This window comes from Dermacentor variabilis, unplaced genomic scaffold (genome assembly GCF_050947875.1).
Source record: "Dermacentor variabilis isolate Ectoservices unplaced genomic scaffold, ASM5094787v1 scaffold_14, whole genome shotgun sequence".
Classification (NCBI taxonomy): domain Eukaryota; kingdom Metazoa; phylum Arthropoda; class Arachnida; order Ixodida; family Ixodidae; genus Dermacentor; species Dermacentor variabilis.
In genome coordinates, this window is record NW_027460302.1 from 4,182,753 (window position 1) to 4,208,764 (window position 26,012).

General features: G+C 49.2%; 1 protein-coding gene across 1 annotated transcript in view; it reads right to left on the reverse strand.

Moving 5' to 3' along the window:
• Positions 1-290: 290 nt before the first annotated feature.
• The window catches only part of LOC142567763 (arylsulfatase B-like), a 267,603-nt gene continuing 241,881 nt past the window's right edge, over positions 291-26,012 (reverse strand). The window contains exons 8-9 of the mRNA XM_075677931.1: positions 21,028-21,298; positions 291-562 (exon numbers count right to left, since the gene is read on the reverse strand). Coding sequence (XP_075534046.1) covers positions 374-562; positions 21,028-21,298 — 460 coding nt within the window. The 3' untranslated portion in view covers positions 291-373. The remainder of the gene's footprint in view (positions 563-21,027; positions 21,299-26,012) is intronic.

Here is a 26,012-nt window from a genome sequence, read left to right on the forward strand (position 1 = left end):
TTATTTATGTTCGTCATACACTCTTGTCATACTATGCCGATTTTCGTACTTACCAAGTTAACGAAACCTCCATGAGAATACCAAGATGTGGCCGGCTAGATAGATACTGTCAATGTGACACATGCTCGTCAGGAAACGCTTCGCATTTAAAATGGCAGAAAGACCTTCGACTTGTCGAATATATAGGGTTACTAGTAGACATGATCATGGCCAGTAATTGAACAATACTTCCCTTGGTCCAGCGCGAGACCAACCAGACATGAGTAGGAACAAAATATTTATTATGAATTATATGAAGTATGGAATTATTACTATGCGCTGACGACTGTACCCTAGACTCCCTTGCTTGGGCAGTCTGATGACGTAATAGTGCTCAGCTCGGGTACCGGCGTCCGCCTTGTCGCTGTCCCTGGAAGGCACGCCCGTAGATCTCGCCGTCCATGAAAGGCACCCACACGTTGCAGTGCAGCGCTGGATTTGCGGCCGCTGACGGCGCTCTGTTGAGCGGGGGCTTCCCGCTCGCCTGCAGCTCCTGCAGCCTGTAGAAGAGCCGTGCCAGCACCTGCACTTCCGAGATGGACAGCTGAGCGACGCTGCATCCGGTGAACACCTCAGCTTTTGATACCGAGAATGCAAGTCATAAATTAGAGGTGTTGAAGTGGGTGGAGAAGAAACGATATAATGGGGGAACTAAATGGATGCAGACCAGGCAGACGCTTAGAGGATAATACCTTTGTGGTATCGGAGGGCATAGAGATTTCAATAGCTCGGAATGGGCCTATATGGGCTGCGTTTCTAGATATTAAGGGAGCTTAAGACAACGTAGATAGGGCATTGTTATGGGATATTCTCAGCCACGAGGCCATGGATGAATTCTGATGTTATTGAAGGATATACATAGGGCCAACCTAGCATAAATAGTATGAGAAGGCAGGAAATTCAATGAAGTTATGAAAATTCACCGAGGATTGAATCGCAGATGTCCCCTGTCTCCATTTTTGCTCACGCTTTATTTTAAAGGCATATATATGCGGCTTGGAAAACAGTGAGTCAAGTTTTGATCTATCTTACATCCGTAATAGGCAAGAGTGCAATGGAAGCCCCTGTGTTTATGTTTGCGGATCGTTAATGATCCGCAAACATGATCGTTAATGAAGAGGCTAGTTATGACGTGGTACCAGTTTAACAGGAATTCATACCCAAAGTCAAGGAATATAAATGCCTGGGCGTACGCGTCAACGAAGTTAAGACAAATTAAAAATCCACCAAGATTACCTAAGGATGAAGGGCAAGCGAAATGCAGCAATAATGAAACAAAGCACCTTGGGACCCCACTAAATATAAAGCGGAGCGTGGAATCCGGAAAGGAGTAGTAACTTTCGCGAATGCAATTCTGTTCCATAAATAAGAAATCTTGTCGGGGTCGGAAGTTAACCAACGATCAATAGGCCGGTTGCCTTCAGGAGCCCACGATAAAACCACGAATGAGGCAGCGCGTGATGACGTGTGTTGGGTCTTTCTTGAAGTCAGACGCACAGAGCTAAATTAGTTTTGAAGAGTTTGAGAAACATGGATGGAAATAAAAGGCCCGCTAAAGTTCAGCAATATCTGTACCTCAAAAGCATAGACAGGGGAATGGAGGAAGAGGTCAAGAAAGCTCGCATCTAAGTACAGCGTGATTGATAGTGTAAATAAATGAACAACCAGGAGTCATATAAAAAGTCGCAATCTTGCCCGGAAGGCGAACTGCCGATTCCGGTACAAACTTAGTAGATAGCTATACGAAGTAAGGATAGTAGTTTTATCGGCCGTACAAACTTGTAAACATTCACTTACTAAGTAAATAAACAATGATACGATGTGCAAGCGCGAGTTAACGAGGCCATACAGACACACAGAGACAGCGCTGTCTGTGTGTGTTTCTACGTGCTCCGTCGCTCGTTCTTCCAAATTTTATCACGTATTGAAAACAATTAGGCCGCTAACGTGTTTTAGCTAAATTAGCAAGCACGGTGTCACGCGTGCACAGGTAAACATGAACACATCTCGCTCGATGAGCGCAGAAGCTCGCTATCAAAATGCTCGAATGAGGAATAGCGGCAGCAGCAGTGATTGAATTGACCATCGTGCATCTCTCGCTTCAACGCGAACGAAACGTCGAACGCACAGTGCATACGAAGCTACACAGGCACTACATGCGTTCTGCAAATATCGCGGATCACCTTGAATATGAGGCCCGCGCGGGCGTGCACTTTTCCACGTCGCAGATCGCTTTCGAGATACAGCGCCTGCACGGCCGCACCGTTGCAGCAGCCGCCGGAGAAGAACGCCACCCTTTCGTCGCCTTATCCGCGTGCCTCGCGCGCGACAGGAGAGGGCGCGCGTCCGGTCCATCTTCCTCGCTCGCACACGCGCGATTGAGCCGAGTTCACTGGCTCACCCTCGCCTGTTCTGACTAGCACACCGCATAAGGCGCGCGGCGACGATTTTATCGCCCTTGGACCTTATACGGAACCTGACGGCGAAGGAAGAAATGCATCTGGAATGTCCATATATTTGATATCGGAATAAACAGTCCGGGAAACTGACACCGTAAATTGGATGGAAAGCATGGAAATATAACGCACACCGATGCCACTACGCGCAGCAGCTAAAATTCGCCGCTCTCGGTTGGCACTTCGAAAGCTGAGCAAAATGAAGTTGGGCGGAAGGTGCTCGAGGAGCCCCAACGGTACGCGTTGGCCCGTTCTAAGAGCCTGCTACGCTGGTCCTCTTGTGTACAGCACCGCTGAAAACACTTGGTTCGGGGCATTGGTGACTACGAAATACAAGATGACCAACCTCAGCGACCTACCGCCCTCAGGCAACCGTCCAACTGACGCTACCTCGCGGCCACAGGACGCCGCATCTCTACAGCTTCGCCTGCCCACGTTCTGGCGCAAGGACCAACATGCTTGGTTCACCCAGGTCGAAGCCTCCTTCCACCTGCATCACAACTTCTCGGAGACTTCTCGGTATTGCCACTTGTCAAGCTGTCTCCTGAGGTCACTCACGATGTGACGGACGTCATCGATGCCCCTTTCGGGGATGCCCGCATCAGCAACTGAAGCAGAGTATTTTGGACACGTACCACGGCGCCTGAGAGCGCGCGTCTCCAGCGCCTGCTCACATCGGAGGAGCTTGGAGATCGCCGCCCTTCCTAGCTGCTCAACCGCATAGGACAGCTCCTGGGCTCAAGCAATGTCGACACGAACGGTGCGCCGTTGAAGGTGCTCTTCCTGCAGCGTTTGCTGCAGTCCACCCGCCTTGTCTTGGCCGCTGCAGGAGACGACCCTCGGCTGCCTCGCCCACCTCGGCAATTGAATCCACAACGTGACTTCTCCTTCTGTCACCGCCATCTCTTCAACACCTGAGTCATCTATCATCGCCCGCTTGGAATACACGATAGACCAGCTCACCGTCTACATCGACGCCCTTCGGACGTCCTCTCATGACTAGCGCGGCTCCATCTCAAATCCCAGCCACCATCCCTCTTCCTCGAGCAGTCTTCGCTCGCACAGTCCTCGAAGCTCCCCTATTTGCTGGTACCATCAGACTTTTCAACACCGCGCCCACTAGTGCAAGTCCCCATGCTAGGAGTCGGGGAATGCACTGTGAGATCACTGACGGCGGCACGTGACTTCGCCTTACAACCCAGCCACCTTTTCATCGTCATGGGTCGCATTTTGGGCCAGCGCTTCCTTGTAGAGACCAGTGCCAAGGTGAGCGTACTGCAGTACGCGACTCTCCATCCCTGGAGTTCTGTCGGTTCTCACTCCCACTGGCATCCGCGCGCTGATTCCACCATTCCCGTACGCTCGGATCACCGAAGACTTTCTTGAACTCACAAGACCCTGCAATATAAGGCAGCCAACCAAACACAACGTAACCCTCCACATTGTCACGCATGGTCCACCCGTCGCAGCTCGCCCGCGCCACCTTTTCGGTGAGCGTCTGGCCATCGCTCAACGGGAATTCAAGCACATGTTCTAGCTGGGTATTATTCGTCCTTCGTCCAGCAGTTGGGCCTCTCCCCTCCATTTGGTGCCTAAGAAAGATCCAGGTGATTGGCGTCGGTGATACAACTACCAGGCGCTCAACGCTCACACGGTCCACGTGGAGGTGGTGGTGATAAACTACTTCTATTTACAAGGGAGGTGTGAGCTGAGCCCTAAGGGCCCAGTCCTTACAAAGTCTAGGGGGTGGTCCCTAGTCCCGGACCCCCGTGGCTTCTGCAGCGGCTTTGACTCGGGCCACCAGGGCAAGTTGTTCCTGGAGGGTTGAGCAGCCGAGCAGGGTGACCTCCCAGTCCTTTCGGGTAGAATGGGGGTTTGGGCGAAAGAAGGGTTGGAGGGGCATGCCCACACGATGTGGTATGTGTACCCAAACGCCTCTTCTTAGTGCGGGCACGCGCCCGAAAATGCCAGGTTGAAGTGTTTCAGCACCGCCGGGCACAGTACTGTATTCGTGTAGAGACGGAGAATCCAGCGCTCCTCTGTCTTATTGAGGACCTTGCAAGGGGGGAAGTATCGGCCGTGATTAAGCTCATACAGCTGTGTGATTTCTTTAAAGGTAATTGCCGGTTTGAATTCAGGGACCTCGTCGACGGGTGATAGAGGCGACGCCCAGAAATGAAGCGCGCGGGCTGTAGCGTCGGCTACTTAGTTCCCCTCTATTCCCTGATGAGCTGGGGCCCAAATAATGGAGCGCCGGGCTTGGAGTCCTTGGTTCTCACATTTCTTAATGATTTGGAAGGCACTATATGGGATTTGGCCTTGTTCTATATTGCGGCAAGCACCCCTCGAATCAGTAATGATGACTCGTGTCGCTGGATCTGTGGCAGCAAGCGCGATAGCAACCTCCTCCACGTAAGTAATATTGGGGCCCCGGAATAGCTATCACCTTCCACACACCCAATATATCACAAACCACTTGGAAGTATGCAAAATGTTTAGTAAACTGGACGTTGTCAACGCCTATGATCAAATCCCCGTTGACCCTGCCGAAATCCTGAAGACGGTAATTACTACACGCTTCGGCCAGTTTGAGCATGTGCGCAAGCTTCTTGGTCTACGCAACGCAGCTCAAACGTTCCAAAGATTCATTGCCGAAGTAACATCCTGCCGCCCAGATGTATTTTCCTACACCGATGATATCCTCGCCGCGAGTCTGAATCCACAAGAGCATGAGCGTCACCTCCGGGAACTCTTTCAACGCCTTCAACACCTGCCTCGTTGTCGACCTCCAGAAATGCGTCTTTGGGTCTTCCGAGCTCACGTTCCTGGGTCACCATTTCTCGGCACTGCGACTTCGTCCGTTACTCTCTCACGTCCAGGCCGTGCAAGACTTTCCAGCACCCACTACCCTATGCCAGCTGCGTGAGTTCCTGGGCCTAGATTGATGAGTTTCTGCGCCCATTGACTGACCTTCTTCGCACGACCAAGGGCTATTCATTGGCGGTTTCATGGTCTCCCGAAGCTGAAGCTGCTTTCAGGGCTGCTAAACAAGCCGTCGCCGATTCGGTACTTCTCGCCTACCCGAGAACTACCGTGCGTACTCACATCCTGGTGAATGCTTCCCGTGTGGCCGTCTGCGCTATTTTCCAGCAACTAGTCGACACCGAGTGGCCTCCACTGGGCTTCTATCGGAAGCTCCAACTGGTCGAGACTCACTACGGCATTTTTGGCCGAGAGCTGCTCGCCATCTACTCCATCCACCACTTCCGGCACATCAGACAATCCAATTCCGCAACACAGCATTTACAAACGGTAGGACCATGGCCACTGAAATACCAAGCAAAATTCGCCAGAATGAAAGTTCTGTACCAGATATTCACCCGTCAGATAATCATTGAACCGTCCAAATTTTGTCCAATGGAACAGCCAGGAATACAAGACAAAACCGTGACCAAAAGCTAGCAGAATATAACTTTCACACTAATTGTTCCTGAAAATATATTTTCCCTCTTGCTACTAGAATGAAACAGCTTGGGCCGTTCTGTTACTAAACTTGCAACTTTAGATTTATTTTTGAAAGCGGTGCAGAATTGCAGTGACAATGAATTTTGTGTCTGTTCAATTTTGTTCAACCACCTTCGAAATGTTACCATTCGTTTTCATTTATTTGACATGTCTCGTTTCTCTTGTGCTGTTCATATTATATACCTATTCTTTTATATTATTAATGTACACGCCCTGTTCCGGCCGGCCGGCGGGGGTAGTAACCTTCTGGCCTCTCCCGCCCCGCTGCGACAAATCGCTTCCTGAAGCCAAGAATGCGCCCCCTTCGGACAGCCCTACTGCGCCAGTAAGGCTAGACAGATTTGGGGACCGAGTATTGTTAGCTCGTTCGCTGTCGCCTTCACGGACCAAATCGAGCAAACAAACTCCTGGAAAAGGGTATTCTACGGCGTTCTCCCAAGGACTCCGTAAATCGTCACGGTCATTTGAAAGACGCAGCGGCTACCTGCGAAGTCATCTCAGGAACCAGGACGTGCCAGCTTGAATGAAGCGTGACAACCCGTCTACGAGGCCCCACTCCGTTCAGTGCGTTCAGTGAAACAAATGTGCGGGACTGTGTGTGTGAACAATCGCCCTCAGAAGTGACTTCGACCACTTTGAACGCTGCACATGGACAACGGTTGGACGGCAGGAAGGACCGAGGGGGTTTAAAGCACCCGTTTTCGGCTATTCGGTGTGCTTCGCTGCAGTCATGCTAGACTGATAAAATGCAATGTTCTCCACCGTTCATGTACATATTGTAAATAAATGCCGCACACCTCGTTCTTCATAAAGCCAAGTTCCTCCCTTCAACAACGTCCTTAGCGTGAATAAGTCGGACGACGGCATGGGCCAGCATCCAGGCTTTTAACATGCCTGGCCCCAACACTTAGAACTGGCTGGCAGCGGTGAGGCAGAATTTGCAGCGTGGTGCTGTATGGGGTGAGTGCCTGGTTTTTGCTATGACTCTCCGGGCTTCATTTTGTGGTTGTTCAGTTTAGAACAATAGGGAAGCTGGATAGTTGATCGTTAGCTAGGTTGTATTTGCCTAGTTGTCAAGCAGGATGAAGGTAGTAAAGAAGCAACCATGGATTTGAGGACACGGCTGAGAGACGAACTGTTGGTTGTCGGTGCAGTACTGGGCCCATAGGTGCACAATGACATGATCAAATAGGAAATATGAAAGCTGATTTATGAACAGGACAGTTAGGAGGACATTGCAATTGGGTTATAACTCTAGGAAAAGAGATACTGCAGGAAGAACATGACAACGAGGAACGCGAGAAAGATGGCGAGTTAAGAAAAAATGCAATTTGACCGTGATAGTAAATGTTTGAAGTTGTCGCGAGAGAGTGAAGGGACACTGGAACGATCAAGGGAGGCAGAATCATACTGCATGGACAGGCTGGTAAAGCCATTTGAAGTCGGTAGCGACATGGGGTTAGCGCTAAGAAATTTTGAAAGGACTTGCGAGACGATGAACTTCGCTCCCAGTACACGGCCACAGAGTGTCTATGCTGCCATGTAACGCTGCTGAAGTAATCGCCAGACACAGTGCGCAAGATGCGTTGTGAATAAGCGAAGATTAAGGCTGGCCTTTTAAAGAAGTACCACCATTCAGCCGAAGCTTTTCGGCAAAGGTTTCGAAACACTGACAAGAAGTATAGCAAGGGATATGCGGAGTTTGTATAAGGCTTAAACGCAAACCTTGTCGAGTGGTTGAAAGCGCGCAAGCGCACGAGAGCAGACACATGATTATTGCATACATGTGCTTAGAGCATATCTACAAAAGCATCCCACAATCTGTCAAGCTGTGGGTGCAAGACAGAGAACACGTAAACACTGGAAAGGGCGGTTGAATTAGCCTAAGAGTACGCAACGCCTAGAAAGCTGAACGCCGAGGATGGATATTAGGACGGTCGAAATGGACGGCGGAAACAATTTCCGTTCAAAAGGGATCGCAGACGAAACGACCGGAGCATGTAGAAGCGGAGAAAATGGCGTCAGAAAAGAGCAAGGACAAGTCAAATGGAGAAACGATGCAAAATTAGCAGAAAGAGTAAAATATCAGAAATAGCAGGTGCTACGAGACAGTGCCGCCACCATGGACATTTTCCATCTGTCTAATGTGACGGTAGATGACTTCACCAGAGAATTTGCGTGGAATAAACAGGTTGTGGAAGAACACAGCGTGTGTCTGCCGATGGCGAAAGTCAAAATTAGTGGGCCGTTCGGGGAACCCGTGACCGAGGCTGCCGTTTCCAAGTTCTTGTCGCTGCAGTGCCGTCACATGTTTTCCAATCAGTCGCATCAGTTACTGCGTGAAAAGGGGCTGCAACTTGGAGAGGACATAGTACAAGCGTTGGCGCGATCCCAAGCTCGTCAAATCGCGTCGCTTTCATCTCAAAATTTAAATGCCACTGCAACAGCAGTAGCAAAATAGGTGGCCGCGGTAATAGAAATCGAGCTAGGCTCGAGTGATGAAAAAGCGGTTGAGGAAATCCTGCCAGCTGATCAGCTTAATGAGAGCATATCACAAGGCATGTGCGAAATTTCACGCCTTCAGCAAGAGCCAGCTGACGCACTCGCAAGCGAGACAGGGTTGTTTCTATCCCCGGCATCAAAGAACTTTGATCGGGTCTTACGTGCGGACAGAGAGTAACTGGCGTCAGCCTAGCTAAATTACACGAAACCGCTAAAGGAGGCATTGGTAGGCGCAACGTGCCGATACACGAGAAAGGAGGCTTGTTATATCGGCACTAAAGGGGGCGAAAGAGTAGAATTCTCGATCAGTCAGTCTACCTACTAAGTACAGGGAGAACCTTTTGGGTCTCTGTCCTGGAAATGGGTGGTCGGGCCACCTGGGCATAAATGAATGAAAAGAAAGATTTCTCATGGAATACTAGTGGGCTGGCTCTTTCAAAGGTATGGAAAAGTTTGTGAGATCGTGCGACTCCTACTAGCGTTCGGCTATTTACCATGCTGTGTCCTGTTACAAAATTTCCGGAGGCAATCCCTCTGGGAGAACTCAGCTCCAGCGAAGTATTAGAGGCGCTTTTGACAGTAATCGCACGAATCGGGTTTCCAGCCGAAATTCAGGCGGATCAAGGGTCAGCATTCACCAGCTCACTGACTTCCACGTTTCTACAAAGGGGCGGGGTAAAGTTGATACACAATTTTGTCTATCACCCTCAGTCAAATAGTGTAGAGAGGTGTATTCAGCGCTTAAGCGAGTTTTGCGAGCGCTCTCTTACGAGCACAAGAAGGACTGGGAGAATTATCATCCGGCTACTTTGTTAGCTCTGTAAGCTGTTCCTCAGGAGGTGCCTACATGGTTCTCGCCAGGAGAACTACTGCATGGGAGGACACTCCGTTCCGCACTGAGAATGTTGAGAGATATGGGAATAAAGAGGAAAAAGTCAAACAGTGACAGAGCACGTGCTAAATCCGCTGGAACGGCTATGCGCAACACAAGAACTAGTCGAAAAGAAAATGGGCGACGCACAAAAGAACGCCAAGCTCTATTACGACACGAATGCGACGCTTCGAACTTTAACGCTGGGAACCAGGTAATGATTCCAAAACCTTCAAGAAAGAACAAGCTCTAAGTTCTCTGGGATGGAGCCGTTAAAGTGTTGGGCAAACATTCAGATACTAACTATGCTATGAAAGTGCCCGGTCGTAGGAAGGAGGTGCAATTTGATGAAGCCGTACGTGGAGCGGAGCTGAGTCGTTTACTTCAACATGAAAGAACTGGATGACTTAAACACCGAGTTTAATAAGTGTAAAGCGATCTCCGACTCTGACATAAGCCTGGAAGAAGTTGTAGAATACTCGGTAAGTACATATGTTCCTTAACCCAGCAGCTAGATGAGCTAAAGGGGCTGCTAGGGGAATGTCTCACAGTAAGCAATTGATTCAGCAATTGGCAATTGGCGAGGTAGAACCAAATTAATAAAGCATGAACTAGAGCTGACATTAACCAAACCTGTAAAATTAATGCCTTACAGTATGTCTCCACGAAAGAGAGAAATTATGGACGCAGATAACACAGCGCATGCTAGAGTTGGGAGCTATTGAGAGTGCTCAGTGACTACACATCCCCGCTAATACTTGTGGAAACACATAATAAAGACCTTCGTCCGTTTGCTGACTACAGGAAGTTAAATGCCATGACCAAGGATTACCTGTACCCGATACCTAACATTGAGGAACGTCTCCAAAGTTCCAGTGCTGCTAAATACATTTCTACTCTAGATCTCGTGCGGGTATACTAGCAAGTTCCCCTTGCAGGAAGTGCGACACGATATGCCGCATTTCTGACCTGGAGGAACTTTTCGTCCTCTCGTTATCCGCTTCGGGCTGAAGAATGCGCCGTTTAGCTTCTCTAAGTTGTATATTGTACTAAAAGATCTGCAAGAGTTCGCATTGCCATAGCTCGATGATGTCGGAATTTTTTCTGACAGCTGGGAACAGCAGGCATCGTACCTTAAGCAGGTGATCTCGCCGTTGAGGGAAGCAGGATTATCGATGAAGGCGGAAAAATGTAGGTTTGGCTGCTGACAGGTTACTTATCTGGGCCATGTTGTCGGCCAGGGCACGTGGAGTCCGGCCGAGCTCAACACAGCTACGCTTGAAGTTTTTCCACAACCGCGAGCGAAAACATACATTCGTTCATTTTTGGGACTTGTGGGGCACTATCAAGGGTAAATTTCGAAATATTCGCAAATAGCAAGCCCTTTAACATACGCACTCCGAAAGGGAGCACCGAGTAGTGCCCTAGAATAAGGAGAAAGAGAATGCTTTCTAATGTTTGATAACGCTATTAGTTTCTGGTCCTGTGATTCGCGCGCCAGGCTATACTAAGGAATTCATAGTGCGGTGCGACGCAAGCGACAGGGGAATGCGTATGGTACTTAGTCAGGTCGGCGATGATAATGAGTAACATCCTATTCTCTGTGCCAGCCGTAAACTAGCTGTAAGAAAGAAAGCCTATAGCGTTTCAGACACGGAATTCCCGTTTGGTTTGGGCAGCCCATAAGTTGTCCTGTTGCTTTTACGGAGCAAGATTCATCTTCGAGACCGACCACTGACTTTGAGGTGGATTAATGAAATGTCAGAAAAAAATAGCCGCCTTGCTCAGATGGAGCCTCACTTTCAACAGTACAACTTCTCCGTTAAATGTAAGAAGTGAAAGTTGTATAGCAATGCAGATGGCTTGAGCAGGCTATTTTGAAACTCATTCTACGTTTTGAGATCCCGACTAAATTTTGCGATAATCTTTTTTAACTAAGCCAAGACGGTCCCTTTTTCTTTAATAGGACTCCATGCATGATTGCTAACTTTGTCGACAAAAAAATTGTTCGGAATTTGCATAGCGAAATCCAGTATTTGTTGTTTTTGCACTCGTTTTCTTCGAAGCCATGGCAGGCGGGTTTAAAGCCAGATCCAGAATACTACATCGCTGCGCTGCGCGGAGCCATGCTGTGGGGTTCGTTTTGCTGTTGCCTGCCATTGTGAGATGTTTTGGGGTGTACGTCAGCATTTCGCAGCTGGTTGCTGCAAGCCAAGTCATCCCCCTTGCCAGCAGGCATTCTCTTGCTGCCTGGCGGTTATGAGCACTGGCCAGTCGAGATTTTTCGGGCCATGGAGAAGCTGTTACGATCTGTGAGCGGGGGTTCTAGCCTCCTGGCTCCGCTGCGTGCCGCAGAGCTGTCCGAAGGGGGCCTTTGGACGACACCAGTAGGGATATACGCGTTTGGCGAAGCGAGCATTGTTAGCTGGTTCGCTGTTACCTTCACGGACCAATTGGAACAAGCAAACTCCCGAAAATGTTGTTCTACGGCGTTCCCCCCACGGACTCCAGTAATCGTGACGCTCGTTTGACACACGCGCCGGCTAACTGTGGAGTCAGCTCAGGAACTAAGACGTGCCAGCTTGAGCCAATCGTGGCAACCCCATGCCTACGAGGCCTCCCTCCGTTCGGTGTGTTCAGTGAAACAAAAGTTGGGGAGTGAGTGTGTGAACCCTCGCCCTCAGAGGCGGGTCCTTTGAAGACTTTGAACGCTGCAATTGGAGGAAGGTTGGACTACAGGGAGTACAGAGGGTATATTAAGCAGCCGTTTTCGGCTCTTTGGTGTGCTTCGTTTCAGTCATGTTAGACTGGTGAAATGTAGCGTTCTCCACCCTTCGTGTAGATATTGTAAATAAATGATGTACTCCTCGTTTTCGATGAGGGGGTTCCTTCCTTTAGCAACATTCTTAGCGTAGATGTGTCTGAAGACGCCATGGGCCAGCTACGCTTTTTTACATGCCCGACCCCAACTTTTACAGCCCCTTCAGCTATAACCCTGTATAGGATTGGCAGTGTGCGAAACAAATAAATAAACCTTGAAGGGCCAGCCATTTTACGTGCTAATGGACGATAAACCTCGGGCGTGTGTCTCGCGTACAAACTATTCCAAGTATGCCGCATGTGAACTTCGTCAACTGGCCTGTATATAGGAGTTCACTACGGATATCCGGCATATCAAAGACACGAAAAACGAGACAGCTGATGCACTCTCCCAATTCACCTCCCTCGGCACTTCTACATCAACTGTGGGCTTGGAACGTCTCGCTCGGGCGCAGATAGTAGCAGTGCAGTTGCAAGTGCAGCGCGACCATTCCCGTTCTCTCCTCCCACAACTCGTTCCTCACCCGTTTGTGCCTGGCTCCCTCTGGTGTGACATGTGAACCGCTGCACCTGTTCCCTTTATTTCGGCTGTCTTGCGGTTTACCGATCCCTTCACGACATCTGCCCTCCCAGCATCCGATCCACGCAGCGCCTCATTACACAGTGCTCTGTCTGGCTGAGCAATAACACCGATGTTCGCCAGTGGGCATGTTCGTGCCTCGCGTGCTCGAACGCCAAAGTGAACCGCTATACGAAGACTCTCACGCAGTCTTGCTTGCTACCTGGCTGTCGCTTTGGCCAAATCCATCTTGATTTGGCTGGCCCACTTCTTCCCTCTCACGACTGCCGGTACAAAGATTGACCGCTTCACCCGTTCGCCTGAAGCCGCGCCTATTTCGGGCATCACTGCGGAAATGGGCACCAAAGCCTTCGGTTCAGCAAGGGTTTCCCGCTTCGGCTTCCTCAGCATCGTGGTCACTGACCGCGACCGGCAATGTGAGTGCACTCTCTTCACTTCTCTCAACCGCCTCCTTGGCGCTAAACACTGCCGTAACCCTGCATATCATCCCAGTCCGAACGCCATGGCTGAGCGGCTCCACCGCAAGCTCAAAGCTGCCCTCACTGTGCGCCTGGATCGAGAGCACTGGGTCGATTACCTTCCTATGGTTCAATCGGCCTACACACTGTCTTTTTCGCAACTTTGGCTATGCTCCGGCCGAACTCGTCTATGGTGCACCCCTGGGGCTTCTTGAAGACTTCGTTCCTTCGGACCACCTCTCCCCAGCCGCTGCAGTTCCTTGAATGTCTACAGGACTGCATTCAGCAACTGCCTCCGTCCCGCCTGGATCTTCGGACCACAACATCATTGTGCATCCGGACCTTCCGACTTCTACGACGTTTTTCACAAACGAGACGCTATAAAGGTACTTCTTACACGCTCTTACATACGGCTGTACCATGTCCTCCACAAGAGGCCGAAGTCCAGCAACATCCTATTGAATGGTCGCGAAGAGGTAGTCTCATTAGACCGCCTCAAACCGGACTACCACGAAACACTTCCCACAAAGCTTTCCGCAGATGTAGCCGGCATATCCGCGGATCGGCACGTAAACAAGACAGCACCGTCTCCACTTCGTGGACAAGTGCATTCCGCAGTTCCGTCTCTGCGGGGGGGCCGTGTAACGCCCACCAACGCCGCTACGCACAGACGCTAAAGGTCGTCGGTCTCGTTCCGCATTGCGAAAGGTGAAAATAAAGCTGGGCGACGCGTGGCTCACGGCGCAAACGCGGCACGCGCTAGTCCGTTCTGACAGCCTCCTAGGCGATTGTCTGGCTCTCCCATTCACCCCCTCGGTTCGCGACAGAAGCAAAAAAGGTCATGGCGATTTGCAAAAACGGCAAGATCGAAATCAGGAAAGAAAATCAGTATAATACCTTAAAGCGGAGTGCCTTGCCATTTGAGGCCAGAGCTGCTGAAAAGACGAAGCGGGTTTGACATGGCGCTGCTAGTTTCCTGCCAACGTGCCCACTGCAGAAATTTGGCCCAAACGGGCTTCTTATATTTGCGAGCGTTGATGTCGATGTCGTTGGACGCAGCAGTGCTTATCGGTCGCCATAGCAAGGCTGCTAATCTGCGGAAGCTGCGGTGGGGCTGGGCGCTAGAATGATGAAGCGTGTCACATCTTGTGGCGCGCTGGCAATGGCTATCGTGGCGAGCACTACGGTCTGCATGAAAAGGAGAAGCGGGCTTGACATGACGCTGACAGGTGTCCAGCCAACGTGCCAATCGATTAAATTTGGCCCAAACGGGCTTCTTATATTTGCTAGCGTTGATGTCGGTGTTATTGGGCGCAGTGTTGCCCATCGGTGGTCACAGCGAGGCTGCTCATGTGTGCAAGGTCTGGTGGGGCTGGGTGCTGGAATAATGAAGCGTATCACATCTTGTGGCGCGCTGGCTTTGACTGTCTTGGCAAGCACTACGAGTGCATGAAAAGAAGGTGGTTTGACATCACGCTGCCTGGTGTCCAGACAACATCCAATTTGCGCATGAAAAGTCGCAATCAGCCAGTTTCCTGCTCGGCTATTGCTGTGTGCTGGTGCTCCATCTTGGTGATGCCACAGAAGTGGAAAACGTGACAGCAGGACTTCGCTGAGAAACTCATCCACCCCTCTATCAAAGATTTGGTCCAAGTAATGCTGTCCAGTCAGTGTGTGATTAAAGAAGATGGGACTGATTATAGCACCGGCGTAAATTCCACACACCCCACTGAACGACTACTGGTACCGTTGCGGATTGCGCTTTACCCAGTGTGCACTGGATTCACTCCAATTGAGTGCATTATGCAAATTTACCTGGGCGTTTCTTGGAAAATTGTCTAGATCTCTGCACATGATGTTGCTGAAAAAGTCCGGTGACCCATCGGCTTTTGTTACGGCCCAATTCGAGAACTCTAGACTATTCTATTTGTCGCTATCTTTTATGCATTGGTGCTGGTTAAGGTGGTACCGGCGAAAGGTCATCGTTTAGATTCTGTAAACTGATGACTTAGAAATTGGTACCAGGGTGGAAACGTCCCAAACGCTAGCATGAGGGTGTGAGGTCATAAATGCTAAGACATCCGTGCGCAGGCTAGGACTCAAAGATGGAATCCTACGCCGTTGTTTCTTGAAGCTGTCGCTTTGTCTGAAGTTTCCATAATTTATGATGATAGTTGACGCTTTTGGTCTACCGCCACACTTCCACGACTGATATATACTTGCGGCCTTCCTGTTGTTGTCACTTCCAGCTCGCAAGGCAAGGATCATTTTATCTTCTGCTCATAGAGAAAAACGTGGCGACTGGGCAAAAGGAAACGCACTTTTAAACATTTGCCTCGACGTTGTCAATTCGCTTTTGTGGTCATAGGTATAGAGGTAAAAAAAAATAACCATCCGTGCGCATTATTTACGCCAAGACAACAGCTATCGCAGGTTGTTTCCAGCTAACTCCAAACGCGACGTGGTAGTTTAGTCGAGCCGCGGCAGATAACGCACAAGCTCGATCACGATGTTTTTCAGCGAAGCTGTATATGGCTGGCCGATTTGTCCGTCCGCCCATCTGTCGTCTGTACGCCGAAAATTCCTCTGGTGCAACCCCATGCGAATGCACGAAAAGAAAGCGAAAGAGAATCGCGCAATTGGCTGCGCCAGTAGTGACGTCGTTGCTCTCCGTCGCAGGCGAGCGGGTGCGCAGCGGTTTGTCTCGGGCTCCGAAATGTTTAGGCCACACGTCATACATACTCCTGAGAAGCAGGCAGCTTTCGATCAGCAACGCCGCGTGCAGAACTTGGAACGAGCTTGTCCAGGCCGTCCGGATGCTGCAGCGCGGGCAAAACAACAAGCTCGTACAGCCGAGCGCAAGCAGCATCGGCGTACCGGGGAACCGGCCGCCCGCCAAGCCATCGTGTAATGAACCGTCGCGATTAACTCAGTGATAAATACCGGGGCCGCACGTTTCAGCTTCGCTGGTTAACCAACTGTACGGTGTGTTTGGGCGGTGAGTTTTTCTTTATTTCCTTCGTGTCGTTGGGGTTAACTCAGAAGAAGCCTATTCTAGGGCGCTGCTTTATGATGCAGGTGGGAACGCAGTCACGTGGTATTCATCATATTTCGCAGGGTTCATTTATCAGTCGAAAATAATTAGTACGCAATTAGTACGTCGCTGAATATAGCGCAGTTAGATGTCTCGTGGCTGTGCCTATGGAGGCCTTACAGACACTTGCATAGTTATAACAGTACGTCTCGAGCTAGATTATAATCAGAATTACCTAATTCTCAGTAACGAAAAAATCACTGGCAGCTACTCCACTGTATTGGAAACAATATGCACAAAGTCTTCTTCGAGTAACGCCTTGCTTTCTTTTAAATCTTTGTGCATGACAGTCAATTCGGACATCCTCTATATACGTATTTATGACATCTGCAAGCAAGTGACTATGTTTCCATCCCTCACAAATGCTGTAAATTATTAGAAGTGTTTTTTAATGAGTCGTTAGCTTTGCTTATTGGAAAGAGAAGCGATACTGAGCCGGATATCATTCACGTGCATTTCACACGAAGTTGGTAAAAGACTCTCCCGAAGGGGTCACTAAAGTCTACAAGTTTTTGCAGGGTAAAAAAAAAGCACGCAAAGCATTTTGAAGCGATGTGAAGATACAGCAACATATTTATTCTCTAGGCATAAGCTATCGACACCTTTGGAAGGAATTGTGAATTGGCTACCTGCTTCTCTTTAAAAATATAATAAGCTTATTCCTGTGTATATATTTAAATATGTTGTGTATGTGCGTGGTGTTTACAGTGGAAATTGAAAACAATGTTGAAGGGAGAAAATACGGATCATGCAGCCGCCGCTGGTCTTCTAATGCGCTTGTTCTCCTATTCTCAGGATTTGCAGAAATAAAGGAAATTATGACTTAAAATTCGTGCCCATCCGTGCCAACAATGGTGCAGTAAGGGATTAGCCCCAATAATATATTCAGTGTGAAGGTCGAGGCAACTCAAAAGAAACCTGAGGTGATGCGGGTTACAAAATTCTAGCACACACATGGCAAAACAATGACACGTTAGGTAGGGGGGGGGGGAGTAGGGTTCGGCACCGCCGGAGAGCGCTAAGCTCCCCCGGAAAACTGCGGACGGGGCTCCTGGCCCCGGAATGCCCCCCTCCCCCTTTGTAGTCGGCGCGTACGGCGCGTATTATAATTCACTTAGAGAACACGCACTTTTCTCGCGCTAACGCCGATACCACTATAGACCAGAATACGCTAGCCTCGCACCCAGACTAACCGAACGCATACTCTCGCACCCGGATTGCCCGCTCGACCAGCGCCATTTTGTACTGGGCTGCCAAAGTGTGTTCGCCGGCGACCAGTAGACACGGCAAGCGCCAGCTCTAGGACTCCAAAGTGCGGAAATGTGCCCGATCACGCGGATCCAAAGTACAAGAAGTCATCTGGGCATTACTGCGTCGTGTTTGGACGCCAAAATAACCAGCGGAAAAGGAGCAGGTTGCTTAGCGCTGTTTGCGAAGAGCACAATACACGTAGGGAATCGTGCCGGTGCGGTGTTATCAGCCTGCACCGATTTCTATCCGCAATGAAGAATGACAAGCTGCGCTACCGGTGGATAGCTGCAGTGAATGGGAAGAACTGCCAACCCAGCGAGAATGCACGAGTGAGTATTCGATCTGTGTATATTTTGGTGCCACGTTCAACTTTGCGCCCTACGAACGTAATATGTGTAACACGCAGGTTTGCTCCGAGCACTTTCTGGACAACAAGCCAACAGAGCAGAATCCCGCGCCGTTGCTTCGCCTTGGCTATAACAAGAAGGCGAGCCTTTTCGTGTTTTCATTCAGGCAGAGCTCCCGACGGTTAAGCGGAACAGTTGAGTTTGCGGTTAGCGATACTTGCAGCTGGTGCACGGCATGACCATTAAGCGGGAACGACAAGTTGTAGGCAATAGTATGTTGCCTTGCTGGTGAGCGTTATTGCTAATGAAAGTAAACCGAAGTCTGCTCGTCACGTAGCATGCGTCCACAAAAACGTAAACGACGACTGCTCGTCGCCGAAGGCGTTCTTGCTGCACGCCTGTTTTTACGAGCTGGTGTTGCAGGTGTCATTCGTAACGAATTAATTTGAGCCTCCTGAGCTCTAAACTGCGTGCGGGCTGTTATGCGGGGCAAAGCGCAAACTTTTTCTGTTCATATGGCGAGGAAAATAAGGTGGTTAATTATTATTGTATTTTGTAACAAAATTTTGCTCGTTCTCACCAGTTCTTTATTTTTACTGTTTTCTTTTCTAAGGGAACGCCAACAATCCGATATGGCCTCGCACAAGCGAAACAGGTCTGACGCCAGGTAGCTGCAGTTGGTGGGGCTAATTTCTTGGAACGCAGGTGCGGTTGTTGGCTTGTACCAAAGGGGTCCCTGATGATGCAGGTTTAAGCAGGGATGGTAATATTATGTGCGCTGTCATGGTTTGTGCAACTGTACAACACCTGCATCTGTCATGCTCGCCCTGTTATACGGGCTTTGACTGCACATGTAGTTGAACATTATAACTGCTGTAGTTCCTCATTTTCAAATGAGTGCCGGTTTAGCATCATATGCTGCTTGTTCGAGTGCTGTAGGCTTGTATTCTGAATGTTGTACTCTTAAGTGGTGGCACGATACAATTGGTCTGGTGTATTTTCTATTTCATTTTGAGAGGACTTTATATCTTCGCAACAGTGATGGCATGGGAAAGAACTACAGCCCTTCTTACAATAACATATATTTTGTTTTCAATGTGCAGGTGGTCAAGGGCAGGCGTCTGCTAATCAGGCAGTAAACGACCTCGCCAGTTGGTTGACAAACGCGGCCAACCCAGTAGTGACCATGACAAACAAGACTTAACTGAAAGTGCAGGGGACAATGTTCTGCGTGCTTTAATAATATATGGCACAAACACAGTTCTGTAAATTCCTTCACAGGTTACGTGCCAAAAAGCGCACACGTGTTCTAGCATATAGCGCGCGGTTTGTACAAACGTAATAGCGTACTTACCCGATGTATTCGCTTCTGCAATCTGCACAGCACTCAGTGTGGCCATTGCGGACTTGCATGAGGTATTGAAGTTTGATTGAATCGCGAAAGCGAAAATGACAGGTTAGAAAAAACGCGGCACACGCCTTCCGCCCAGCGCCCAGCTAAAAAGCCCAAGTTTCGCTTTCGCGCCGGGTCGCATCTCCCGGCGTGGCAGCCCAGGCCTGCTACTTCGCGGCGCTTGGGATAGATGGCGCGACCGGCGCTCATCAATATGGCGGCGCGCTTTCAATTCACGGTGTTCTGGTGTACAGACACCATTGTCAGCTGAGCAAGGCTGTTGTTTACCCTGCTGTATGTAAAGGGCCGCTGCTTGCGGCGATTTTGGTATATAAGGCAAATAATGCACCTCGGATGCTAAATAATTAGTCAACATAACAATGCCTGGACATTCAACCACGTATGTAGCTACATTTGCCTTAGGGAAGTATTACGGAGTGCGACAAGCCACTTTCGGTAAAGGTAACGTGCCGGTGTTGATAGTGCGCCATTGCGTCGCTTCTCGCGTTTTTGTGCGTGGTATGTAAGAACAGTTTGTTTAATATCTGTATGGTGAAAACTGAACTGCAAAAGCAGTTTTATTTTTTCTAAGGGCTTCACATGTGAGTCACTCAGCTCCGCCAGCAGCAGACGTGCGAACTCGGCGGCTATGATAGGCCTAACTTCGGCTGAACGCTATCGACATTGGCTCAAACTGCGTGTGCGGATGGCGAGGGCTGAAGTTCCTGCACACAACTCAACACCACTTGCCTCCCATCTCATGCCCGTCATCAAACAACGTAACTTTTAGCGACAGCAACTTCTCAAGCCAAGCGCGAGCTCACTATCACTAGCTGACTCCTAGGCACTGTCTTCTGCCAATCATTCCCAGCATGCGCTGCGTATGCCGCTTTTCCATCACAACACAATGTGGTCTGTAGCTGAGGGGTAAGCAAGTCAGATGGTTCGAGGGAATGAACGAAATTCATTTGTAAAAATCTGCGCAACTCTGAAGCCCGACATCTTCAAGAAATGACGGAAACGTGCAGAAAGCACACTCAGCAAATTTCATTGAGATCAATAGAACTCGAAAAATCACCGGAGTTGCAATTTAAATGTGTCATAAATGATCACAAGGACTTAACCTAACGACGCACTTCGTTTGTAGAAAATCGTCAAAATTGTTTAAGGGTCCCTTTAGCGAACGCGAGGAGGCCAAGTTAATCCGCAGTCCCCCCTACGGCGTGCCTCATCATATCGTGGTTTTAGCAAGTAACCACTCCAGAATAAAAAAAAAAATCTACGAATTCGGCGCATCCTACGGCAATTAGGAAGTGAACTCAACTTAGGTTTATAACTGTGGTGGGGTTGATTTACATGCCGTATACTTCTGTGCAAGCGATGGACAAGATCTTGGGCCCCGGTCTCCTATATCGCAGCTGCAGAAGTCTACGAATGCTGTGCTCTGACTCCTGAAGGTGAACGGACTGAGCGATCGTCTGTGACACAACGCGTAGAATTTTCATTACGTTGGCGATTCCGACACTAGAGGGAGCGCACATCAACTACTGACTTTTTCACCTGCTCATATTCTTTTCCTGCCCTTTCACCTTCCGCTCGTGCCGTGTAGGCAATAGGAGGAATTCCTAGTTAACCTCCCTGGCTGTCATTTATTCCTTTCTCTCCCTGTGAAATCGACTCGATTTGCGTACCTTCTTCTGCTGTGCCGCGACGTTCCTGTACTCGCAAGGATCGGCCTGCAGGTCGAACAGGCACGGTTTGCGTCGAGGCTGGCAAGCGTCGGCAGGTGACGTGTCGGGCTGTCGTAGTCCGCAATGCACAGTCACCAGCGGGTTGTCAGGGTGCCGCGAGGTGCCGCCACCGCGGCCCATGGCCCGCAGCGCACGGTGGACGGCGCTGTCGGCATCGGTGCCAGGTGGCGTCTGGCGTCCGTGCTCGCTGCCAGTGTCGCGAGTCTCGTACCTGCGTTCATGCGCCAACGACCTCATGGGACATGGTACCTTAGCTGGGTGACAGTTAAGGATAGTGTTAGTCATCCATTACCGTGAGTTGTACTGCATTATTATTAAACGAGGACGTAGAGGAGAGACGAACGAGCGCTGTCCTTGTCTTGTCTAAGTGCTTCTTTGTTTGACATTCGCGCTGTATAGGCCCGAAAATGGTATCTGCTTCGCTCAATATAGTGTACTCCAAATGTATTTGGTGGCAAAGAAGAAGGTGATACATAGAGACCGTGCTCCAACCAATGTCTACTTAGCGGTAGCAATATTTGCCCCGTTCTCATTTTATTTTTAGCTATGTTCTTGGTCTCCACGGCACTTTCACAAGGCCTACAGCTTTTTACATACAGAGTAAATATACATATATATTGTCACGTGGTAGTGACGATTGAGAAGGCAGCAAAACTGTCATTAACGAAACGAGCGTTTTATTGGGCGAACTTGTGCCCTCAAAAACAGGCTACACTCGAAGGAGGATGGTAGCGGCGAACACGATCGGCGGTCGTCGAAAATCTAATGAGCGGGTCAAGCGCGTCGGCTTTTAAACATCTGTCGTCGAATGTTCCAGAGCAATCGCTGGGACCCGCGTGCCTTCCACAAAGTTCCACATTATTCGCGTCGCGCACACATGCAATCAGATTACACAAGTTGCGGTGAAAGACAGTGGACGGAACCATCGATAACATTCCAGAAACTACTTTTACATGCAGGCGCGTCCTGCGCTGTGCGATAACATTTGTTAGGCGGCGAGAATGGTTGCCCGATAAAGATAAACAAGTGCACGTGTCAATATATATATATATATATATATATATATATATATATATATATATATATATATATATGTATATATTGTCACGGGGATGTTACTGGTATGTAACGACAGTATTTACAACATATATACAGGATAAGTCATAGTAGATAAGATGGCTGACCACGAACAATACACAGCAGCCAGCGCCTGGCAATCTTCTTCCTCTGTCTTCTTTCGTCCTTCCGTAACAGGACCCCCGGGTGGTGAAGCGCCGTCTCGACGCATGGTAGGGAAAGAATTGCGAGCGAAGTATGGCTTCAGACAGGAAACGTGCACGACGTCAACAGGCGTCGGACTTGACGATGCATTAAACTGCAGCTGCGAAATCTCGTAATTTACGTCGTTAACTTGACGTAGGATCTCATAAGGCCCTGTCTAGCGAGAGAGAAGCTTCTGGGAGAGACCGACCCGATGACATGGTGACCAAAGGAGCACCCAAGCACCTGGCGCGAAGTTAACATAGCGATGGCACCGTTCATAACGCTGTTTTTGTATATGCTGCGAGACTAATGAACGAGATCGGGCGACTTGACGTGCCATGTGAGTGCGATCGAGGACTTCACGAGCGTACTCAGTTGCAACATGTGACACAGAAGGGAGGATGACGTCAAACGGCAATGTGAGTTCGCGACCATACAAAAGATAAAAGGGTCAATATCCTGCGGTATCATATCGGGAGGAGTTATACGCGAACGTCACGTAAGCCAGCGTGGCGTCTCAGTCGCGGTGATCGTTGGAGGCGTACATCGACAGCTTCTCTGTGATTTTCGGTTGAGACGTTCCGTAAGACCGTTCGTTTGTGGGTGGCAGGTGATGGACAGCTTGTGCTCAGTGGCACAAGAACGGTGGAGGTCGTCCACAACTCGGCACAAGAAGGAGCGGCCGTGGTCTGTAAGTAACTGTCAAGGTGCACTGTGCTGGAGAATGACTTCGTGAAGGAGAAAATCGGCGACGTCAATTGCGCAACTAGTCGGCAACACCTTTGTTATCGCGTAGCCTGTCGCGTAATCAGTAGCGACGGCGATCCACTTATTCCCTCTAGTCGTCGTCGGAAAAGGGCCAAGCAGCTAGGTCAAGGCCTACGCGAAAGAACGGTTCAGAGGGAACTTCAATTGGAAGGAGCCATTCGAAAGGTGGCAGGGGAGGCTTCTTTCGGCGCTGACACTATTCGCAAGTTGCGACATAGCGACGCACGGAGCACTAGAGACCCGGCCAGAAGAACCGGCGTCGTACGCGTTCGTATGCACGCAAAATTCGAAGGTGTCCCGCCGTCGGCGCATCGTGAAGTTGTTCGAGAATGATAGGTCGCACATGACGAGGAAGGACGAGCAGCAACTCAGGGCCGTCAGGGTTGATATTGCGGTGGTAGAGGATGCCGTCGTGCAGCATGAACATGCTGGACGTGCTGTCAGTGCTGCCAGATAGCACTCCGGCAATGACGGACTGTAAGGAATCGTCGCGTCGTTGTTCAGCGCGCATGTCGGTCTCGGTCATATCAGTAAAAGCCATCACGCAGGTCACCGGATCATGCGCTGCAGGATCAGGGGGTTCCACGGGGTGACGAGAGAGGCAGTCAGCGTCCTTGTGGAGGCGTCCATTCTTGTAACTGACATAATTTTTTATTTATTTATTTATTTTCAATACTGCTGCTCTCCTTCAATAGCGTGGCAGTTGGGCAGTACACTAATTCAGCTGTACAATGCAAGGAAATCAGAATATAGGTTATACAAAAAGAAGGATATTAGCAGTGCAAGTTATACATACTATACAAGTAAACCATGTTAAGATCAAACGGAAGTGAAAATAATGGAACAAAGAAAGGGAAAGACAGCAAGAAGCTTTATAACAAAAGCACAGGTATCACTAGGGGCAAGTAATAAAACAGAACTAAAATAAAACTGCGAGTGTTTGAGAATGATTATGGCAAACGAATAAGTTGTTAATGAGAGGGTTCATTAAAATTTCCTAACGAATAAAGAAGTCTGTGCCGGCTTCCCTTCACGCATAGGTACTGTTATTCACACATAGTTCTTTTTCTATTTGTGAGATAAATTCGGATAATGATTTAATGTTGGGTGATAGTAGGATCAAGTTGGTTCCATTCTGCTATTGCGAGCGGGAGAAATAATACTTAAACGTGTAATTTTTACATGCGTACCCTGTCAATGCGTGCGCATGCGTGTTACGTGTAGATCGAGCCTCGAAGAATGATATGTATTTGGAGGTATATATCCTATAGTTATTTTTAGTAGTTAAAACAAGAATTTTAAGCGAGCGTGTTTCACTCTTGTGGATAGCGTTTGCAAACGCGACTGGGTTAAAACATTTGTTGGGGAGTCTGTACATTTATATTTGTTATGGATGAACCTTAGAGCTTTCCTTTGTATTGATTCTAGTTAACTTATGTTAGTCAGTATATGCAAACCAGACTGTGTTAGCGTATTCGAGAACAGGCTTTACAAATGATGTGTAGGCTAGCAGCTTCGTTGTTTTCGTTGCGAGCGCCAGGCTTCTTTTTAAGAAAAATAGCGCAGCGCCTTTGAGGTTGTATTACTGATATGCTTGTCCCATTTGTAAGGCCTAGTTATTTGTGTTCTTCAAATTTTCTAAGTGGAGTGTGGTTGATTGCGTATATAAAGATTGATGATACCATTTTCTTGGTTACAGTCATGATCGCGGACTTTTGTATGTTGATTTGCATCTCCCATTTAGAGCACTAATCAGCTATGCCAGCTAGAGAATCATTTAATTGAATATGATCATTGTCTGTTTGATCATTTGATATGATCAAAATTCCTGGAGACGCAAAGCCCAGCGACCAAGCCATCCTGTCGGGTTCCGGAGGGAAGACAATCAGCAGATTGCGTGGTGGTCTGTAACGACCGAATACCTGTGGCAGTACAAATATGGCCGGAATTTTGCGACAGCCCAAACTAAAGCCAATCACTCCTGCTTGGTGATGGAGTAATTCCTCTCGGCAGGTGACAGCATGCGGCTGGCGTAAGCTATCACGTACTCGATACCGTTCTGTTGTTGGACGAGATCAGCGCCGATGCAATGGCCGCTTGCGTCAGTGTGGACTTCAGTCGGCACAGATGGATCAAAGTGGGCAAGTATGGGAAGGGTGGTTAGAAACGCGATGTGAGCGGCGAACGCGTGAGGCTGCTCCGGGCCCCATGAGAATGGCGTGTTCTTTTTCAGATCTGTCAAAGGCCGAGCAACGTCAGCGAAGTTTTTTACGAAACGGCGAAAGTAAGAACACAGGCCGAAGAAGCAGCGCACGTCCGAAGCAGAACGTGGCACAGGAAAATTGCGTACGGCGTGAACTTTTCCGGATCTCATTGAACACCGGATGCGTCAACGAGGTGTTCCAACACGGTAATCTGACTGCGCCCGAATTGACGCTTCGTGGAGTTCAGTTGGAGGCCGGTTTTTCGGAAGACCGCAAGAATGGCAGCGAGTTGGGTAATGTGGTGGCTGAAGGTGGGAGAGAAAACAATAACGTCGTCAAGGTAACAAAGACAGGTGGTCCATTTGTAGCCTCGCAGAAAAGAGTCTACCATACGTCCAAATGTTGCAGGAGCACTGCATAGGCCAAAGGGCATGACTTTGAACTTATATAAGCCATCCGGTGTAATGAAGGCCGTCTTCTCGCGATCCATTTCATCAACTGAAATCTGGCAGTAGTAGCCTGCTCGAAGATCGATGACATGATCTTGGATTGTAGCGCGAAGGGACACAGACACAGACTAGAAGCAGACAGGACGAGCGCTTCTAGTCTGTTTCCGTGTCACTTTGCGCTACAATCCAAGATAATGTTACCGTAGCAACTCGCCCAACTTTCTATCCTTTTGCATTACGA